The following is a 20,481-nucleotide window of genomic DNA, read 5'->3' as shown; positions in this document are numbered from 1 at the left end:
GAAGACCAGCCCTTCCTCTTACTATTTTGCAACCACCACTTTCTCTCCAGGTCCAATGCTCACAACTTTCTGTCTTTTGCATGACAACATCCTCTCTGGCCACCGGAACTTCCTTTTTGACACCATCACTTCCTGGCTGCCTGATACCTACTCCTCTCTTCTGATTGGAGAAGGCCAGGTTGAACTTTCCATTTTAAAAATCAAAACGTGGCCACTGCCAGGATTCACTGCTACAGAGGCTCTGCATATAGAGACCATGTAATATGAAAAATTCATAAGCAACCTATGGAATGTATCATTGCTCATAGTGGCACACAAAAAAAAGCCAACATCCCACAGCATATTACCGAAAGTAGACCCGTTATGTAAAATTCATTTATTATGTTATTATGTTAAATTATGTATTTGTGTGCATCCAAGAGTCTTGAATTTTGAAGAAGGTAACAAAGAGGAAGAATTTGTCCCTTTGGTTGTGCCAGGGTAGCAATTTGGAGACAGTTAACTCACTACATTTAGTGACTTAATTTAGCCGCCATTTCTACATGTTATACTAGGCGTATCCATATAATTGCGCTGGTTTGCTCTTGATGTTGAGGAGCCAAAGATTACCCGGGCGCTATCGTTGAATAATACTGCCCTCTTGTGGATTTAAAATAAATGTAACTGCATTGTCTCAGTGTGCAATACACAATTGTTCCGCTAGAGGGCAGGCTTTGCTTAGAAGTTTTTGGCCCTGCCAACCATAACATATTCATAAGAACCCCTTCCGGTGCAACAGAAACCCATCAGTTTTACATTTAAATCCCATGTGATCGAAGGCAGCCCTGTTTGTTTCTAACAACATTAAAGAGATATCTTGAAATTGATTTGAATTGCCTGATTGCGTGATGTTATTAATTGAATGCATGATGCAGATAGACGTTTGCATTTCTCCTAATTTCTACATAATGTATCAACAAAATTGATTCTTCAATGACTGTTTAATTAGGTAGGTATTATTGACAGAAAAATTGCTGATATGATATATATATACACCCCTCACTAATCTCATGATGGATGAAAACGAATTGTGAGAAAGTTATTTGAACTCACCCAAGCTGTCATTCTGCTCCCCTTCTAGTGCATGGTCACCGTAGAAACCTGCAAGAAACAATACACACATTATGAAAATCTGAAAACACGTACACACACACACACACACACACACACACACACACACACACACACACACACACACACACACACACACACACACACACACACACACACACACACACACACACACACACACACACACACACACACACACACACACACAGGTGGGTACCTCTCTATCCCTCAAAAATACCTTGATGTGTATTATATTGAAGTAAATCTGTGCCATCAGATTTTGAAAATAAAAAGCCATTGAATTCCAAGCACTGAATATTTATGCATTGAAATAACGTATTTGGATTTATTGCCCCTGAATTTAACTCGTAAAATTTTCAATAAATCATTTTCAGCTTTATTTTTCAATGTTAAAAAAATTCTAAATCAATAAGCAGCGTTAAAAAATTCAACTTAGATATTTTCAATGTTACCAAATTCAACAAAGCAAAGTCAGCTGCAAAATTCACGGGACCCAAGGAAGAGCAATCGATCCTAGATGCTAGATAGCGGTCAAGCAAGGAGAGCAAGCGGGTGTTACACAGAATTCTGCTTCCCACTGAAAAGTGTGACCCCAGGGGGCGCTGTTGCACATTTTTTTGCAACATGTACGAGTTTGAAGCGTAGACATGCATGAAGTCGTTGACGTGCGGAAACATGCACAAACTTAACGTTTGTATCGTCATCAATCACTCAGACTGGGGGTATTCGTTTGTGACACCGGGCGCACGTTAAGTGGCTGGAGCAAAACGGTTGATATGCCTCAGTGGTGGCATAAGAGCGCCACGAGCGCACAGAGCCAACAGTATTCCGTGTGACATGATACAGATACGAGGATGAAAAATTAAAAGCGGCTTGCTGTCGGGGGCTTCTTCCCGAGGCACGCCTTCCTTCCACTGGAACTATAAGCTGCTGCCGCATAAGTTGCCCAATACTGTCGGCTCTGTGCTCTCGTTCCACAGTGGGCTTCAGATCACCCCAGCATAGGGTGACCACTGGCGTCCGGCTTTTCAATGCCCTGTCCGGCGTCCGGCGCAGCATCAAGCCGGACGCGTATTTGTCCTCCTTTTTGAGGCATAGGGTTGAAGAGCGGAGTTTTTTCATCTTTGCTGGGCTGCAGCACAATATCCAATCATAGACTGTAAAAAATGCATCCAACGCAGTAACATATCTGGTCTAACAAATGACGGCTAAGAGCGGTGTCAGGTGACCTGCTTATCATTGGTTAAAAAAGTAAACAAGGGTCCATGTGCTGCTACGTCATATGACATTGACAGAAAGTTAGCATCATGCCAAAACGCAAGACCTCGGCTGAATCCGAATACTCATACTTGACTGCTATATAGTAAGCATTTTGTAGTACGCCACAAATATAGCGCGTCCGAATGCTCAGTACGCATTGTGTAGTAAGGAAAACGTTTCCGAATGCGTACTACCGCCACAGTAAACAACTGAGTTCACTACGCTATCCCACAATGCAACCGGAGTCTATTAACGAACGAAGAAGAGATGGCAGACCCGACTCCACCATGGACTCCACCAGAAAGACGTAGAAAGCGGCGAAAATAATAGTCATTAAAAAAAGTAAATTAAAAAAAAGAAGTAATGAAGTAAAGAGAGACATTTTTAATTTAATAGCAACGATGACAAGACGGAAAACGGGTAACTTATCAAGGTAATTTTGCCGGCATCTGAGGGGAGATACATCATCTCCAAACATCCGGTGGAGTTTCGGCGGTGTTCTACGCATAGCTAGACCGTACTAAACAGTCAAGTGTGGTACGGTCAAGTAGTAGACACTGAAAAGAAATAGTATGTACTAAGTATTCTGATTTTTTTAATTCTGAATGGACAAAAGAGCATGAATTTATATCGAAAAGTTTTAAAAAGCATTTTTTTTTATTAGGTTGTTACCTGGTAATTGTTTTTCACATTTAAGTCCCAACATGTTATTCTTTGTGGCACTCTTCAATTTAAAAGATTAATCTCAGTGGTGACTTTTTGAACGCCACAATGTATTGAATAACTACAAATACTGTGAACAAACACTTTTTGACTTTTCATTAATAAAATTCATTAAATCATTAAATTTTCCTATTCAGCTACACAAACATCTTTAAACCACTCAAAATTGTGCTATAAATGAGAGTATACCAGAGTCCTATGTACACCAGGGTTTTTTCTAAACAAGGGAACAGGGGCGCTGCGCCCCGATACTCCCGGCGTGCGCCATCCTACCGAAATGCCGACTGAACCTGTCAGACTTGGATCTGTACTTACATGCTGCTGTACAACATACACTATTTCTCAAAACGATCTTTTCTCCGCGAAAATATCCCAACACCACCACCTGACAATGTGTCTGATCCTCAAATAACTTATAATTACTCCAAAAATATTCCGATCCGAATTGGAGTTTCCCAGACCGAGTCGACATGCTAACGTTAAAGTTATTAGCAGCAAGCTAGCTAGCTACTATGTATTTGAAAGGGTTTTTGGTCTAGGCGCTAAGATGCTAAGCAAGTATACAAGACCATTCCAGTTCTCTCTGCACAAAGCGGTTTCAATGAACGACAGAAATAAACAAATGCTGAGTGTTGATCAAGAGTTTTGCGAGAGCAAAACGAACAGTCGAACAGGGTTCCCTGTTACCAGGGAACCCGTAGCAGGGAACTAAATGGCAGCTGCACGGCCGAATTAGCCCAATAAAAGTGTAGTAACCCAGAGAACCAGCTACAACATAGTTTTCATCCAAACGAGCCGTCTTTAGCGAACGGTGAATTGCATTGGCTTCTACGAGCAGTCGGCTTTCAGCCGCGAGCTTAGGGACCGTCTGCAAAGTGCAAAACTGAAAACGACAACAATAGTAACATTTCTATAGCGTCGCCATTATTGACTCTAGACTAGAGCCTCAAAACTTGGTCCATAGAGGCATGGCACAGGAGGTCTACCATGACTAACGCTACCCTGAACCACCTCCTCAGGATCAGTATTGAGGGGGCTGCTGTTGTGATTTGTCCTACTTAATAAAAGTTTAGCCAATATTTTTGAAATTTGTCGTGTTTATTCACAGGGTAAAGTTGTACAAGTCTACCAAAAGTTGATAGTATTTTAGTTTTTCAGGATGACCACACGAGCTAGAATTTCTCTCCAAGATAGCCTCAGAATGTACCATTTAATCATTATTTTTTCAAAGGCTTCGCGCCGTGGAAGGGGGAGACCCCCCTTCCACACCATCCCTCGGCTTTGCGCAGGGGTCTGCTCCCTGCTACTTTTTTTTTCTAGAAAAACCCCTGTACACCATAGTCATTTATTGATATGCCGCATAATGTCCTCCTTTTTGGTGTTATTGAAATGGTCACCCTACCCCAGCATCACCCCAAATGTAGGCAAAGGGACCTCAAACCACCCCAAATTGGTGCCCTAATGAATTGGGCTCCTTAACCCAAAACAATTACCCTTACGCTGCATGTAAATCCAGCCAGGTGAGTGCAATCTCACACACAGTTCACATAGGCCTACAAGCGTTAGTTCATTGTTTATTTCATAACGCAGAAAAAACACAAAAACGGTGTGCATTACAACAAAAATATGATTAAAATATATGATTCCCTCACCTTGATATTAAATAACCCGTAATAAATACATTATATTTTATCAGCATCTTAAAGACCGATACAATGGATAGGGTGTTTAGTAAGGTCCACCACCGTCTCTCCCCATAAAAAGCTACAGTCAGTGTTTAATGACGTTGATTTACCTTTGAGCATTTCCTATTATAGGCTACTGTGTAAAATGCTGTTTAGACCTAACGTTTGTAAGAAAGAACCAGCGAGTGACGCTCTTATTCCCGCTCTCCTTGCTTGACTGCGATCTAGCATCTAGGATGGATTGCTCTTCCTAGGGTCCCCGGATATCAACACTGAATTTCCTACGTTGAATTTTGCATTTTGACGTTGAAAATATTTTTTGACATTGCAAAATAAAAGCTGAAAATGATTTGTTGAAAATTGTAAAGAGTTGTATTCAGAGGCAAAAAAAAAAAGACACGTTATTTCAATGCAAAAATATTCAGTGCTTAGAATTCAATCGCTTTTTAGTTACAAAATCCGATGGCACAGATTTACTTCCAGAATAGTAAGTATAATGTTAATTGTATTGGTATAACAAACGATATAGCTATAACACGAGATGATAATACGTGAATAATTAAGATCAGTCCTTCTGTGTGAATTTATCAAAAGGGAGAACTAATTAGAAATAGATTCAATCCTGTAGAACGGAATAATTCTTTACAAAAGGCTTCATTCTTTAAGACTCTTTGAGGATGAACGACCAATACTTGATGCATGACCAATAGTTGATGTATGAGCTTCTTTTGATCAATAGAATTACCCCCCCCCCCCCCCCTTGTGTTGACCGCCCCCGCCATAGCACAGTATACCCTCCCCTTTGTCTCCGGCGTGTGCCTGGTGTAAGGAAGCCCAACGCCATCATCTCCAGCTCCACGCCATCTGCACATCACCCACCACACACACACACACACACACACACACACACACACACACACACACACACACACACACACACACACACACACACACACACACACACACACACACACACACACACACACACACACACACACACACACACACACACACACACACCTCCATCATACAATCTCTCTCTCTCACACACAGCCACTTACAGACTCTTTTACCCACACCCACACACACACACACAATAAGCTCCATCATACAGACATCCACACAGATCTGAAGACCGCTCGCCCCACCGCCCCCCCGCCCCCCCCCCCGCCCCAACCCAGAGTACCACCCTGCTATCAACAGCTGGACACCCCCTGACCCGACACACGCCAACCCAGCCCTCCCCCGAACCCCCCGGTCAACAGTGGCATATGTTCTCCCTAGAGCATACACACACACACACACACACACACACAATGTGTTCAAAGGCACGTGCCCCATTCACGGACCAACATGCCCCACAGGACAGCACGTGTGCCCCAAGGAGCTCAGGGTAGTGCACGGTCCACGTGCACTGAAGCACGCGCACGCCTTATGGAGCGGCATTCAGGCAGAGATCCAATGATCACCCTCCGATCACTACATTAACCAAGATCCTTCCAGTCCCAGGTATTAACACAAACACACTTCTCACCATATTTCATATACCTGCCTTTACCACTTCCAAATCGCTAATATTAACAACGTACTGCTGCTTTTGTACCCCCCAAAAAATATAATATTAAATTAAATAAATATATCTCCAATAACTGCTTTTAGCAAGACCTTTAAAGATATAAGACGTCTTTATATGTTATACATAAACATAGAAATACATTTGAAGTCATTTTGTTACTATAATTTCGATTTCATCTTAAATCACACAGCAAACACTTGCCTTACCACAGGAATCGAATCAACAGAATGAAGACACTGTACATTTCATAAACAAATCACTTAGATATCAAACAAACGCTGATATCTTTCAGCTCTTGCCTAATAGAAAAAAAATGGCGGCCACTAATTGCAGGCTGAATGCCTTATCAACAATAATTGGTGACACTTCCCCAATCAGAATACGCATCAGCCTGACACACACAAACACTACGGTAGCCTTGTGATCAAAGTGAAGAACCACATTTATTCTTTTAACATGGTTCCGTAGGAGAACTTTTGGCACACACACACACACACACACACACACACACACACACACACACACACACACACACACACACACACACACACACACACACACACACACACACACACACACACACAGTTTTTATCCACACTTACCTCCACTGTACATATCTCTTCTTTTATATCCCATTAAGCCTTTTTAGACCCCTCCCAAACACGACCAGGAGTAACAGGAGAAGGCGCAGGAGAGCCAGGAGGTGTTAGCGGACAATTGACCCAAGGAGCAGAGAGGAGGAGGAGAAAGGATCTCTCTCTCTCCCTCTTTGCTTCAGTGTGTGGTCTCTGCTGCTGTCCCTGCAGCCTAGCGAGCACTCCCACCCCAGGGCACACTCCTCCTCCGCTCTCGGTCTTTGTGTGCATCTTTAACCTATGACCTTTAAATCCTCAGCCCCCCCCCCCCCCGCTCCGACACAGTCGCCTCATCATCAACACACCACCCAGACCGCGCGCGATGCGGCTGCATGCGTCAACGCCGCTGGGGTGTCTGGGACGCAGGTGTGCAACGCCAGCCACGGCCAACATGCCCATCATCGCGGCGCATTCAATTATTCCCAGTTCACCTGTTCATGCGCGTGCGTTGAATAAATGAACATGTTATTCCAGATGCCGAACTAGTGTCCGGCATCTGAAAGGCTAAAGACGGACCGTACGTTACTAGAGGGTATGATGCTTGTTTCCGTGCAGGTTTACCCATGCACACATACCGATTCAACTACGATTCAATGCTGGACTTCCCGACTCTTTACACAATGCAGAAATCTGCACATAACACTAAAGGAAAAAGCTAAATAATTTGGTTTACTAATCAGGATTCAAACAGGCTTGCTTCTATTTACAGCTATGTAAACAGAGTGTGTAAACAAACTCTTCTCGATGTCGCGTTGAAATCTCGACAGCGCTTATACACGTTGTATAGATGTGTACTGGCTTTCTATAGGTCAGCGATTGGTGGGTGCTTGTAAGGGGGGGCGTGTGACTAGACAGAGGCCAGCGATGCTCCATAGAGACGGCGGCGTGGAGATCATGTTCTCCATTGAGAGCGCAGCCTCGGTGGCTGCGGCGGTTAGCTCCACGGACCCACCGTGCAGCGGGTGATTAATGTGCAGGCAACATACCCCGTTCTCTTTCAAAGTACAGCATGTGAATGATACGCACCCCCCCCTCGTCCCCAAGGCCATTAACATCGCCTCGTGTGTCACTCCCCACCACAACCAACCCGGACCCCCGCCCTCCCGCCCCCCCCCCCCCCAAGCCCGGACCCCAAGCCCCCCAGTACGAGGGGGTCCAGGCCCCTACACCCCAGATGGCCAGGGTTCCGCTTGGCCAGCCGAGGGGCACGTCTCCCCGCCACCCGAGTAGCACTGGCGGCTGGCCAGTGGCCACCGTCTACCTTCCCGCCACGCGGCCAACTCCTCCCCTCATCCCCCTCTCATCCATCCCCCCCCCCCCCCCCTCCCCCTCTCATCCACCCCCCCTCCCCTCCCCTCCCTCATCCATCCTTCCCTCTCCCCGTTCCTCCTCTCCATTCACTTTTCTATCCATCCATGCATCCTTCTCTTCCTTCACGCCTCTCTCTCTCCCTCTCCCGCTGACCCATCTATAAAACCCTGTCCCAAATTTGGGGAGACGTTGGGGGATGGTGGAGAGGTGGTGTATGGTGGTGGTGGTGCAGCGGGGGTAAAGAAGAGTGTGGGGAAGGTGGGGGAGGAGGGGAAGAACAGGACATAAAAAAGGAAGGGGTTCATGACAGAGCAGGTGAGTGATGAGTCAGCAACCCAGTCTCCATGACGGACGCGCTGACAACGCGATTCAACAACAACAACATGCGCCCCCCCCCCCCCCCCCCCCCCCCCATCTACAGTTAGATAATACAGTACTGGTGGGATGTGAGCCATGTCAAATCTCACCAATCGATCAGACCCGCTTCCATCCCCCCCCCCCCCCCCCCCCAGCCCAGTGACGGCAAAGAGATGGATGGGAGGAAACGTTGAACAAACAGATACGCCATTGTCCCTGCTACGTTGGATGCTGTGTGTGTGTGTGTGTGTGTGTGTGTGTGTGTGTGTGTGTGTGTGTGTGTGTGTGTGTGTGTGTGTGTGTGTGTGTGTGTGTGTGTGTGTGTGTGTGTGTGTCCTGGGGCAACACTTGATCTGTTCCCCCCTCGACGGAGGAGTGGAGTGTTGTGTGTGGGGGGCGGCGGGGCGGCGGGGGGGGGGTCTTGGAGAGGCACACTTTGAACAGATGGAGGGGGTCTATGGGGAAGACCACCTGGTGCAGGTCATGTTTAGCGGTATGTTGTGGCGCGCTGCTTGGAGTGGTTCTTTGAGGACCTGAAGGAAGCACTACCAGGGCTCTTGCAGCGACTAACAGTTTAACACATTTTTTTATTCCTCACCTGAAATGCAAAGTTGAGGAAGCCTGATTGTCACGCCTATCATGGCCATTAAAAATGTCTCTATGTTGCTCACTGTCGCACACATGACCAACCGTCGTTAAACTGGAAATGGAGGTAAGCTCTAAGCGGTTCCTTCCTGCAGATCTATGCACCGATAGGACATCGTCCGGCCATTGGTCACTTCTCAGCTCTAGTGGAGTTCCATTCAGGATTGGGCCGGAATAAAATGTTTAAAACCGGTTTGATATTTAGTCAAACACCGAATCATGCCAGTATATCGATCTCTACCACCAGGTGGCGCACACGTGTTCACAAAGACGTCTGATGAAAAGTGCAGCATAAGTTTTACCATGCTCAGCAAACACAGGACGATTTCAGTATAAAACGTGAGGGACCTCACAACCAGGATAGATACAGATGTATTTAACTTATTTTTAAGCGAAGGAAATTATTTTGTCTACATAGTTCCCCACACAGTAACCAATTCCATTCCCCACCGTTTTGGACACCAACAACCAAGTCCTGATTCTCAAAACCAGAACTCAAGCAAATTGTAATCGCCATCTCGTCATTAAAAGAGTGACTCATACAAACATGGCTTAAACAAACATTATGGACGGTGGTTTAATTTCCAAACATCCCCATAAAAATTCCAAAGAATTATCATGGACAAAGTTATGGAGATGGTTGTATTGAAGCACAAGTAAGACTCGTCCATTACCCAAATCGATCACACCTCGTCGTGATTTCAGCAATAGGCCACGTTTGATTTTTCCTAAATATCTCATAATTACAAAGGCCAAATAACTTGCAGGAATGTTTGAGGTCAAGACCCATCCTTCAGCAGCAGGTAGGGGCAAGCTGCCTGCTGCTGGTAGCTCGCCCAACAGCAGGCGAGCTACCAGGTCGACTGAACGTCCAACCAACCATCTTTTACCACTAAACGAGACCGTCCAAGTCAAATCAGAACGATGCAATTTCAAATGATACCCAATACCACTAGCCCGCTCCCTGAGATCCCCTCCATCCCCTCCATCCCTACCCCCCCAACCCCTCCTGTCTAGGGGTGACAAGGATCCCAACTAGCCATATCCTCCAGCACCCCCCCCCGACAGATTGTGTAGGAACTCAAGTGTTGACTCCACAGGCTGCTCCACCATCATCCCTCTGACCCCCAGAACGACCCCTGACCCCTGACCCTGTGGTGTAACACGGCACAACCACAATGTCTTCTCTTTTCTTCTTCCCCTGCCACCGCCCCCGCGTCCCGGCAGAAGCATGCGCCCGTCAGGCAGCGTCAAGTTCAGCAACAACAGAACCCCTCCTTCAACAGTCCCACACTCTCTTGGGGCAATCAACCAGGCCCTACACTCTCTCCTCCTGGCTACCCACTAGCACCTACACTCTCTCCTCCTGGCTACCCACTAGCACCTACACTCTCTCCTCCTGGCTACCCACTAGCCCCTTCACTCTCTCCTCCTGGCTACCCACTAGCACCTACACTCTCTCCTCCTGGCTACCCACTAGCCCCTACACTCTCTCCTCCTGGCTACCCACTAGCACCTACACTCTCTCCTCCTGGCTACCCACTAGCACCTACACTCTCTCCTCCTGGCTACCCACTAGCCCCTTCATTCACTCCCCCTGGCTACCCACTAGCCCCTACACTCTCTCCTCCTGGCTACCCACTAGCCCCTACACTCTCTCCTCCTGGCTACCCACTAGCCCCTACACTCTCTCCTCCCTACCGAGCCCGTATTCTCGCTCCTCCTGGCTACGGAGAACATATCCTCGAGCGGCCCACTGCTGTTGATTTCTAGGGACCAATTTTGAGAATGCACACTATGTATGGCTGGCTCGATCGATCCCAAAAGGCATTCCTGAGCTCCAGTTTTGTGCGCTGCGTACTAATACAGACTAAAACGCATGTTCCAAAATTGCCATTTCAGCTGCACTCTGCTCTTCGCATACACAAGCGCTCCTCCCTCGCCTATCTTCCCTCGCTCCGACGGCCTCTCTCTGCTTGTCAGAAGGCCCCCCCCCCCCGAAGGAAAACCCTACCGGACTAAAACGAAACCTTTCTAAACTGAGAAGAAAGTACAGTATTCACCAAGAGGAGCAGGAGCAGACATTAACCGCCATTACTGAACGTTGTCTTCCTTTTAAAAAAATATATAATTTTAATAGTGGCCTTTCTGTGCATGTTGCATGGAATGATGTCTGCGCGCCCGGGCGCGTGCGTGGGTGTGTGATTATTATCAGATGCTGGTGGACCGGGGCGGTGCGCTGGGCCCACTCAGCCGGGCCGTAAAACACTGACCCCCGACCGGATGAAAGGAAACGAGGCCTTTGAGTCCGTCAACCTGTGGTGACGGAGGACCCCCGTCCCCCCGCCTACACTCCCCCACCCACCTCCTCAAAACAAGACAACAAGAAAGGCCGTGACCACAGCCTGACCTCCGAGACTCCACACACACACACACACACACACACACACACACACACACACACACACACACACACACACACACACACACACACACACACACACACACACACACACACACACACACACACACACACACACACACACAGTGTGCGGTGTACATTAAGGTAATGAGTAGCCATAGGAAGGATTAGGCTCCGCCCACATAGTTTAGCAGTTAGCCGTCAAGTGGGCGGGGGAGGAGGAGGGGCTTGGCAGTTGACTGTGAAGGAGCCTGCAGTGGATTGACACTACAAGCTCAGCTGCTGGGCCAAACTCACCCTCACGCTACCGGACTCCCGCATAGGACCAAATCGGCTTCACGACACAAGCACGGCCTCAAGCTTTCTCTCATATAAAAATGAGAGAACCACCTCTGATGGTGATGATAAGTGTGAAGGACCAGTGTGAAATAATGTGCTTTGGTTTGTTCTGAAAGAATAATTGCTATAAAGTAAAAAGCAACACACGCACACACACACACACACACAGGCCAAGAGACAAGAGACAGAGACAGGCAAATACAGAGACAAAGAAAGGGACAGACAGAGATTTTTACTGGACATACCAAGTTCAGAGTTTTACAGCTGCCCATAAAGTCATCCAGCCAAATTCAAACTCAAATTGAAAACGTTTATGATGGCTGGCTACTGACGTGTGGCATACCACAGAGTACTGACAATAGTACTGTACTAACACACCCGCTTGGCCAAATGTCTCACACATACACACTCTCCCTCTCTCTCACACACACACACAAACTGTAAAGGCAGAAAATGGATGTTTACGACCCGAGTCTCTCACACACACACACAAGCGCACCCTAAATGCCAGCTGCTGATTGGCTGTGGCCAGAAGTTGAGCGCTGGGCTGTGAAAGGCTGCTGGGGATCAAGTGAAGGTTGTAAATACCTTCCTGGGTCATGCAGGGGTCAGGACAGAGACGCTGTAGCAGGAGCAGCATCTCATGGGTAGCTCCCAGCGTGCACACACACACACACACACACACACACACACACACGTCCCAGCTACATTTAAAATCCAATACACACTCTGAGGCTGTGGTGGCCAGCGCTCCTTTCTATAATGCTGTGGTGTATCGGGGCGGCAGCAGGAGAAGAAGGACCCCAACAGACTAATCAGGAAGGCTGGTTCTATTCCGGGGGGAGAACTGGAAGCCCTAGTGGCCGGCCCCAGAGAGGAAGATGCGGTCCAAGCTCCTCTCTATCCCTGAGAAGGACTCCTGCCTGCTCCGGAGAGTGCAGTCTGAACGGAAGCGTACGTTCAGCCACAGACTCTCGGCTGCATGGATGTTCCACAGGAAATTCTTTATCCCTGTGGTGCTCCAACTCTTTATTGCCTCTCACTACTGGAAGTCAGTGAGTGGCACTGAACTCTGCATTTATGATTCTTATTCAACCTAAGTCACGTTGAACTCAGCCATTTCACTTTTTATCTCAACCAAATGACATGCAACATGCTTGAGACATTTTACTAAGCGTCAGACAGTAACTTAAAAACGTTATTATAATATAAATATATATATTTATGCAATACATATATTGAGCTGAGCAACTGTAACATTTTCCTCTTGAATCAATAAAAGATCTATAGAATATTATGTGCATCTGAGCACCAAACACAGGAAAAATATTAGACACAATAAACTCCACATACACACAACCAATAACCCAATCACACTCACACAAACAACTGTAACATAAATTTGCTGTGTCACTGCTAAAAAATATGATCACAACTAATGTGTCCTGGCTCACGGTTACCACGACCTAGGGATTAATTTCAAATTGTGATATGATTTTGTATACTAATTGATCCAATAGGGAAATAAATGTTAAATGTAACAAACTCAACTTGGAAATTTGTGGGAGTAATTTTTGGTTTATTTAAGGGTTAGGATACAATACCCACAGTGCAGTGTGTTGTTCTTCTGATGTATGCCTAATGGCAGCATGAAAGGATATCGTAGCAAGCATGTAGCTAGGATACTGTGTTTCTGGTAATGGTAAGGTAAGTGACAAAGGTATGAGGTCATAAGAGGGTTAGGCAACATATTCCCTATCCTTAACATATAGGCAGCTATATATAGAACATTGAAGCTATATTGTGATGGTGTTGGGATCGGCTCTGGTCTAATGATCGGCCATCTCCTCCAACAGAGGCAGATATGACCACTGCCATGCCTGTTGCCTAGCAACCCTTAGGTCAGAGGGATGAAGGACCATGCAAATCCCTCCTCTCTGCAGGGTCAGTCTACTACTCAAGGTCCATCTACTACTGCCAATCAATACAATTTAGAATGCAACGATACATTTACAAGTTTTATATTTTTAATACTTATATTCATTCCCTTCAATGCAAAAAAATTGGGGATGTAAATTATAGAATATAAATAATTTACCCCAAAATATTTTTGATAAACAAGATTGTGAAAGTACTTTTATTTCTAATCCTAACTGAAATCAGAAAAACGTGTTGGGGTATGAAGTAAATGGAAAATAATATTACCAAATTAAAAAAAATGTCATTCTAATAGCAGTGGAAGAGGACAAGACTATAAATCAATCTAAAACATTCTAGTTTCAATAATGCCATTTATTTATTCGAGTGATGAAAATGCCTTCAATTCATACTGTATTTATTAAATAGCCTAATGTGTACATTTTCCTGAAGGTAACGGCTTGGTGGAGGAGCAAGTTGGCATGTCCAAACATGTCCATCTCTGCACTGTGGTCTGTCCAGACACAACATCTCCACGACAGACATCCACGACAGACATATCTCCACGACAGACAACACGATACAGCTAGTCCGAGTTAACGGACTCCGAGTTCATTTTTAAGAACCCATAACACGAGAGGGGTTGTCCAAATGGGAACACAGAAAGCTCAATATAGCACAGAGGAGAGAGCCAGATGATAAGGGGAAGAGGGTTCTACCCTACTAGCCCCTCTTGGTCTAGTTCTTGGTATGAATTTAGGTCAATATAATCATTTAATATAATTTTATATTTCAGGCCGATTGTTAAAAGATCGAATACAAAAAAATATATATTTGCTTTATTCAATATTTTTATGTTTGTTATATATATATATATGTTTTTCCATTAGTTTAGATAAAAGAACGAGTTTAAAACTGATAGCTGAGGACATTGACGACTACCTATTTCTTTACGTCTCAGTTGGTCTGTTTGATTTTAAACAAAAATATGAATACAATTTTGCCTTCCTGAAATGTATATTATTTTACTTACAAAATTAAATAGGCAAATGTGGTGTCAATAACTCCCCATGTTTTTTCATTCATTATGTCAAAGACTACACCAACCAGCATGAATAGACTATTAATCAAATCAACAAAATTGCAGAGACAAGCTGGTTTAATAAGATAGCTTAAAATCAAATATCCAGTGTATCATTTTAACCTGTACCATCTTTGATGTTGAAATCCTAATCAGTGGAGAGAGAGACGAAACAGAGGGATAAAGAGGAAGAGACAAGCATATATAATGAGATAGAAAGGAGAGACCGAGACAAACAAAGAACGAGAGATAAAGAATGAGAGACAGAGACAGAGACAGAGACAGAGACAGAGAGAGAGAGAGAGAGAGAGAGTCTTGGTCTTGCTGACGCAGGAGAGTGTAAGGAGGGGTGGGGGGTTAAGTGAAGAAGACATGATGGATCACATCTGCTTGTTTGTGTGCCCCCCCCCCCTTCCCTCCGCCTCCACCACCCCACACCCAAATCCTATACTGTACCACAACCCCCCATTCAGCCTCACCACAGGGGGTCCACATCCTGGCCCTCCCACCCACCACTCAGCCTACCCACCCCAGGCACCGGCCTCCCCACCCCCAGCCACAACCTCCCCACCCCCGGCTCTACCTCTAGGGGAAGGACAGTCCTGTAAACCCTCTCCCCAGCCAACCACCAACCACTTACCCACCCACCCCCGCCCGCCCCTGGATCACCGTCACCGGCCTGACAAAGCACTTTCTTTCTCCAACCATCGTCTCCCGGACGCCATCAGAAAGCAGCATCAGGCCCCGGAGCTGGTTTACCCCTAAATATCCACCACCGCACCCACCCCTCAGAGTTCAATTACATTAAAACAAGCGCCCCATTGACCACACAGCAGAAAAGCCAAAGTTCTGTTGCCACGGGTCAATGTATAGATCAATGTAGATTGAGTTTAGTCTTTAAATCCGTTTACGGGATAAAGGCAGCAATCACCAATAAGCTGTGGAAAAGTGTGGCATAGCACAGAGGCATGGAGCCATTGTTTAACAACGGCGAGTTTGAGTGGAAAGCTAAGGTCCAGCAGATAAGCTTTACTGTCCGTGCTAGAACAGCTGTTGGGAACCTGGTCAGGAGGGACGGGCTCTCTTTGACCCTTCACACACACACACACACACACACACACACACACACACACACACACACACACACACACACACACACACACACACACACACACACACACACACACACACACACACACACACACACACACACACTCTTTCTGTTGCAGCAAAGAATGCAAGGATTCCAGATCTAGCAGTCACATTCATACACTGATGTCACCTCCCACTGTCTTTCAATAAAGTAACTTTAATCCGCATCAGGTATTTTTGATGACATGATAAAGAGAGGCTTCTTGTTATGTATATTTGTTTTGAGGAAGAAGAAAAGGCCATTCAAATGCATGCTGTATTTTAAGTTAAATTAAGTGGTATAGGGCTTAGGATCAAATCCCGGGGGATAAAAAGGGCCGACATTGACAATACATTTAAAGACAAAACAAAAGAGACATTCTCCCAGCGACGGTATGCATCACTTAACAGCCTCTTGTGTCACCACGGCCTTCATGTATTCGGTTTAGCCTTTATGTAAGCTCTGGTCCTTAATTTCCATTAGATCAAGATCCAAAGTGTAAGAACATTAATCTGGAAATTTCCCCACATCTCAAAACACGCTCACAGAGTTGTCGCCTGACCGAAACTGCAACGTTTCATAATTTAAGATAAAATATATATATATATATATATATATTTGAAGAGATAAGTCGTTCATGTCTATGGAAAGGTCGGATCATTTGATAATCATCCCACAGAGGTAAATCGATCAGAAATTGTTAATCGTTAATCTATCGTTTCGGTTTCTTTGATTTACACAAACCCTTATGATTTATGTGACATGATGGTGGCGGCCTGCTGTTTAAAGCGGTTAGGCTATATCCAACCGAGAAACCCAACTTTGATATGTTAAAACCCCTTTTATAATGTGGAGACTTCCCCCGTTTTTGTGGCGTAATTGGGAACACCGGATTTTGTGACTACACTCAACAGCTTCGCCAAGTTCAAAAGTTCAGCTTTTACGATCTCTGCCACCCCTCGCCCAAACATTCCTGCTCTGTTCCCAGCAAAGAAAATCCCACACTCATCACAATATATCCTCTATACTCTTTACCACATACAACGTCCACTAAATGTATGCAACAACCATGATCTTATGCGTTGGAAATGCCACAACATTTTGCATCAACCAAACCGCGCTCAGATCAAGTGGTTATAAAAGTGTGGGTCCAGATGGGATTAAGCGTTAATTAGAGTAACAAGGGTCATTTGTTTCGTTGTATTTTTTACACCAAAGGTAAAGCGATGAGAGGAAATGCATGAACGCAACAACAAGCCAGTTGTTTGTGTGTAAATTGCAACAGGCCCATGTCAATTCCAATAAATAAATACATGTCTTCTAATAAAGCATAATAATAAGGAGCGCAAATAAAGATGAATTCAAGCAGCGGTGAACCGGCTCGAGTTAAAAGTTTGCCATGTGGTCTGAATAAAGAAATTAAGTAGTGTTGTGTTTGTGGTAAACCTCACTGCAGATGGAGGGATCTTCACCTACCGTTCACGGACTTCGCATTGTTTCTGTCGGGGTACTCGTACCCGTTCGCCCTCTTCTCCACCTCCATCCTTCTTCATGAGCTGCGGCGTCTTCTGTGTGCTGGTGGCTCCTCTGTTGGACGCTTGCAACTTTGATATTCAAATGGCTGGATGATGTATTGCGGAAAGCTGCGTGATGAGTCCGTCCGCGGTGCTCAGTGAGCGGATCGCGGAGCCATGCTGGTGTCAGTCAGCGGGGAATATCTCACTCTTCACACACACCCCACGGCCACAACACATACACGCACAGGTCTGATTACGCAACGACGCGCGATAGGGTACGAATGCATTGTGGGTTATGGGGTTCCTATAGGGTCATCGGAGAGCCATCTGTAGTCTCACAATTGCGCTTAGAATTTTCTCCGATCGACAAACGTAATCAACTAACTAACTAACAATTAACTTTGACTTTTCTAAAGCAAGGTCAATTAAAAGCTTAGGCCGTAAACGCAAACCTCAATCGCCGTTCAGAGTAAGACAATGTGTCAATTTTCATAAAAAACAATGAAGGTTAATATATTGCATATAACCATAGAGGCTATTTCAAACCGGTGCTATTAAAGATTTGTATATTTGTATTTATTTTATAGCGCCACGACAACACCAATGAATTTCAAATCCAGACATATTTCTTTCAATATTTTTCATTGGTAAATTGAGTATTGCTTTGTATCATCATGGGGCTGCTCCGCGTGTCGTGCAGGGGCCTCTCTAGGCAAAGTGAGAAGCAGGGGCCACTTTGGATGGTTCTGTTTGGGGCTAACAGCAGGGGGCGACGGAGGTTCTAATTTTATTTTTACTTTCCTAACATGAAAACGACGACGTTGTCTACCGTGCATTTCCATATCTGCATTTTATATCATTCCTCCCCCATTTTTATAATTACTCATCCACATTAAGTAGATAATGTATTGATTTTGAATCTCAGAAAATCCTTGATTCATGAATGTCCTGGATAAATGATTATCAACAGGCAGCATTGAATCACAATGTTGAATTCTCTTGTAGCCCATGTTCCTCTTCATATGAATAATCCTGCTGAGTGACCTCCCAGACCTCCACCTTCTCTAGCCTTGACCCTTCATCAAGCTTTGCCTCAGTCACACAGGTTAAATGCAATGGAAATTGTCTTTCCATTGTTGGTTCTATAGCCTGGTCCTACCAGACTCGTAGCCTACTTCATTTTACAGAGAGTCTCGGGACCCACTCAATTAACTAAAGTTAACTCAGTTGAAGGCGGGTGTCTGTTGAAGTATAAAACTATTGGATCTGCAGTGCCACTCTGGATCTGCCATAACCAATCGCTTACGTTTGGTCGGGAATCACGTTGCGCGCAGGCTGTAAACAAACCAAACACCGTGCGTGATGATGTTCGTCAACGAGAGCTGACTTTAACGTCATTGTTCTCAGCTACTCCCTCTGTTCGTTGATTGGACGCACAAACTGTGGACGGAGAAAACCCACTAACATACCGCAGAACCAGACGTACAGAATACTGAGGGGAAATTAAAATTGAGCGGAAGTACTTAGGCGGGCGGAGCCAGGCTAGGTTCCATCTACTGTGTTCATGAATATAAATAACAGTTAATTGCTTGGCACTACATTTATTCAAGCATCAAGGAACACTGGTGGACCCCAGGAAGATGCCCATAGACTTGTTAGATAATGCTATAATAGTTATGGATATTCCAAAATATAGCCGTGGCAAGTAGCCTATGTTGTAAAACAAATAAGCAATAAATGTACCTTCGGAAAACAAAATAAATTGAAAAGTTTGTTTTAGGTTGTAATGTGTAGGATATAGAGCCCATTAATACAGCACAGGTAGCTAACGAATGTCACGGGTAGGGTTCAGATAAATTAATCATGTAATACAATCAAAATAACATTAATATCCATGATTCAACATTACTGTCCGTTCACACAAATCAAATCATCAACAACATAAAATAATGTCGGACCAAGAAGAACATCTGACATAATATCATCTGACATAAGAGTTCTTCAACTTAAACTGTATGTCTTATATTAATAATTTAAAAAGGAATGGTGAATAGTAAAAGGTTGCTTATTTTAACAAAAGCTACAATTGATATAGGGCTGATCATTTGAGATGTATTTGTAAGCAAACTGAGCTAGAGAGTTAGAGTTGCAGTTAAATTAATTAAAAACAAATTTGAATGGCCCCTGGGAGGCGCAAGGCTATAGGCCTTTCATTGTTATTATTATGCTTACTATTTTCATATATTTGAAGTTCATAATTTGAGTAGCCTATTTTTTCTTTCCCTGGACCATTCAAAATACCTTATGCCAGCAACAAACGTGAGGTGTCCCTGCATGTCGCTATTTTCCAAAAAGCCTATAGCAACGAGGGAATATTAAACCAAATATTGAAGTCACACCGGTAACTCCAATAGAGGGACTGTTTAATTTAGTCCTACGTGTCTCGGAATTAAACATAAAACTCTTATTATAAATCAATTAATTAAAAAATGTAACAATTAGGAATATAACCATGAATTCAAAATTTGTAAAAGTTGGAAAGTCGGTCCGCTGTTGAACGGAAAAGCCACAAGGTGTCACTGTCCCACTACAAAGTCCTACCGCTCCGCGCCTGCTGCACCACTCACTGCTCCGCTCTCTCGCTGATCTTCATCGTTATCCGAGACATAATTGGGACATAAGCAGACACTAAAGATCCACATACTCTGACTCAATTTCATTAATGATAAATATTATTTGTTTTGATTATC

The 20,481-nt window shown here is 44.7% G+C and overlaps 1 protein-coding gene across 1 annotated transcript in view; it reads right to left on the bottom strand.

Annotated features, from left to right (window-relative positions):
- Window positions 1–17,977, bottom strand: part of nr6a1a (nuclear receptor subfamily 6, group A, member 1a) — a 68,269-nt gene extending 50,292 nt beyond the window's left edge. Inside the window, exons 1-2 of the mRNA XM_030359046.1 lie at window positions 17,691–17,977; window positions 1,093–1,140 (exon numbers count right to left, since the gene is read on the bottom strand). Of these exons, the coding sequence (XP_030214906.1) occupies window positions 1,093–1,140; window positions 17,691–17,757 (115 nt within the window). The 5' untranslated portion in view covers window positions 17,758–17,977. The remainder of the gene's footprint in view (window positions 1–1,092; window positions 1,141–17,690) is intronic.
- Between the last annotated feature and the right edge of the window lie 2,504 nt (window positions 17,978–20,481).

Source organism: Gadus morhua, chromosome 6 (genome assembly GCF_902167405.1).
Source record: "Gadus morhua chromosome 6, gadMor3.0, whole genome shotgun sequence".
Lineage (NCBI taxonomy): Eukaryota > Metazoa > Chordata > Actinopteri > Gadiformes > Gadidae > Gadus > Gadus morhua.
Note: the sequence above shows the minus strand (reverse complement) of the source record. Positions and strands in the feature narration are given on the sequence as shown.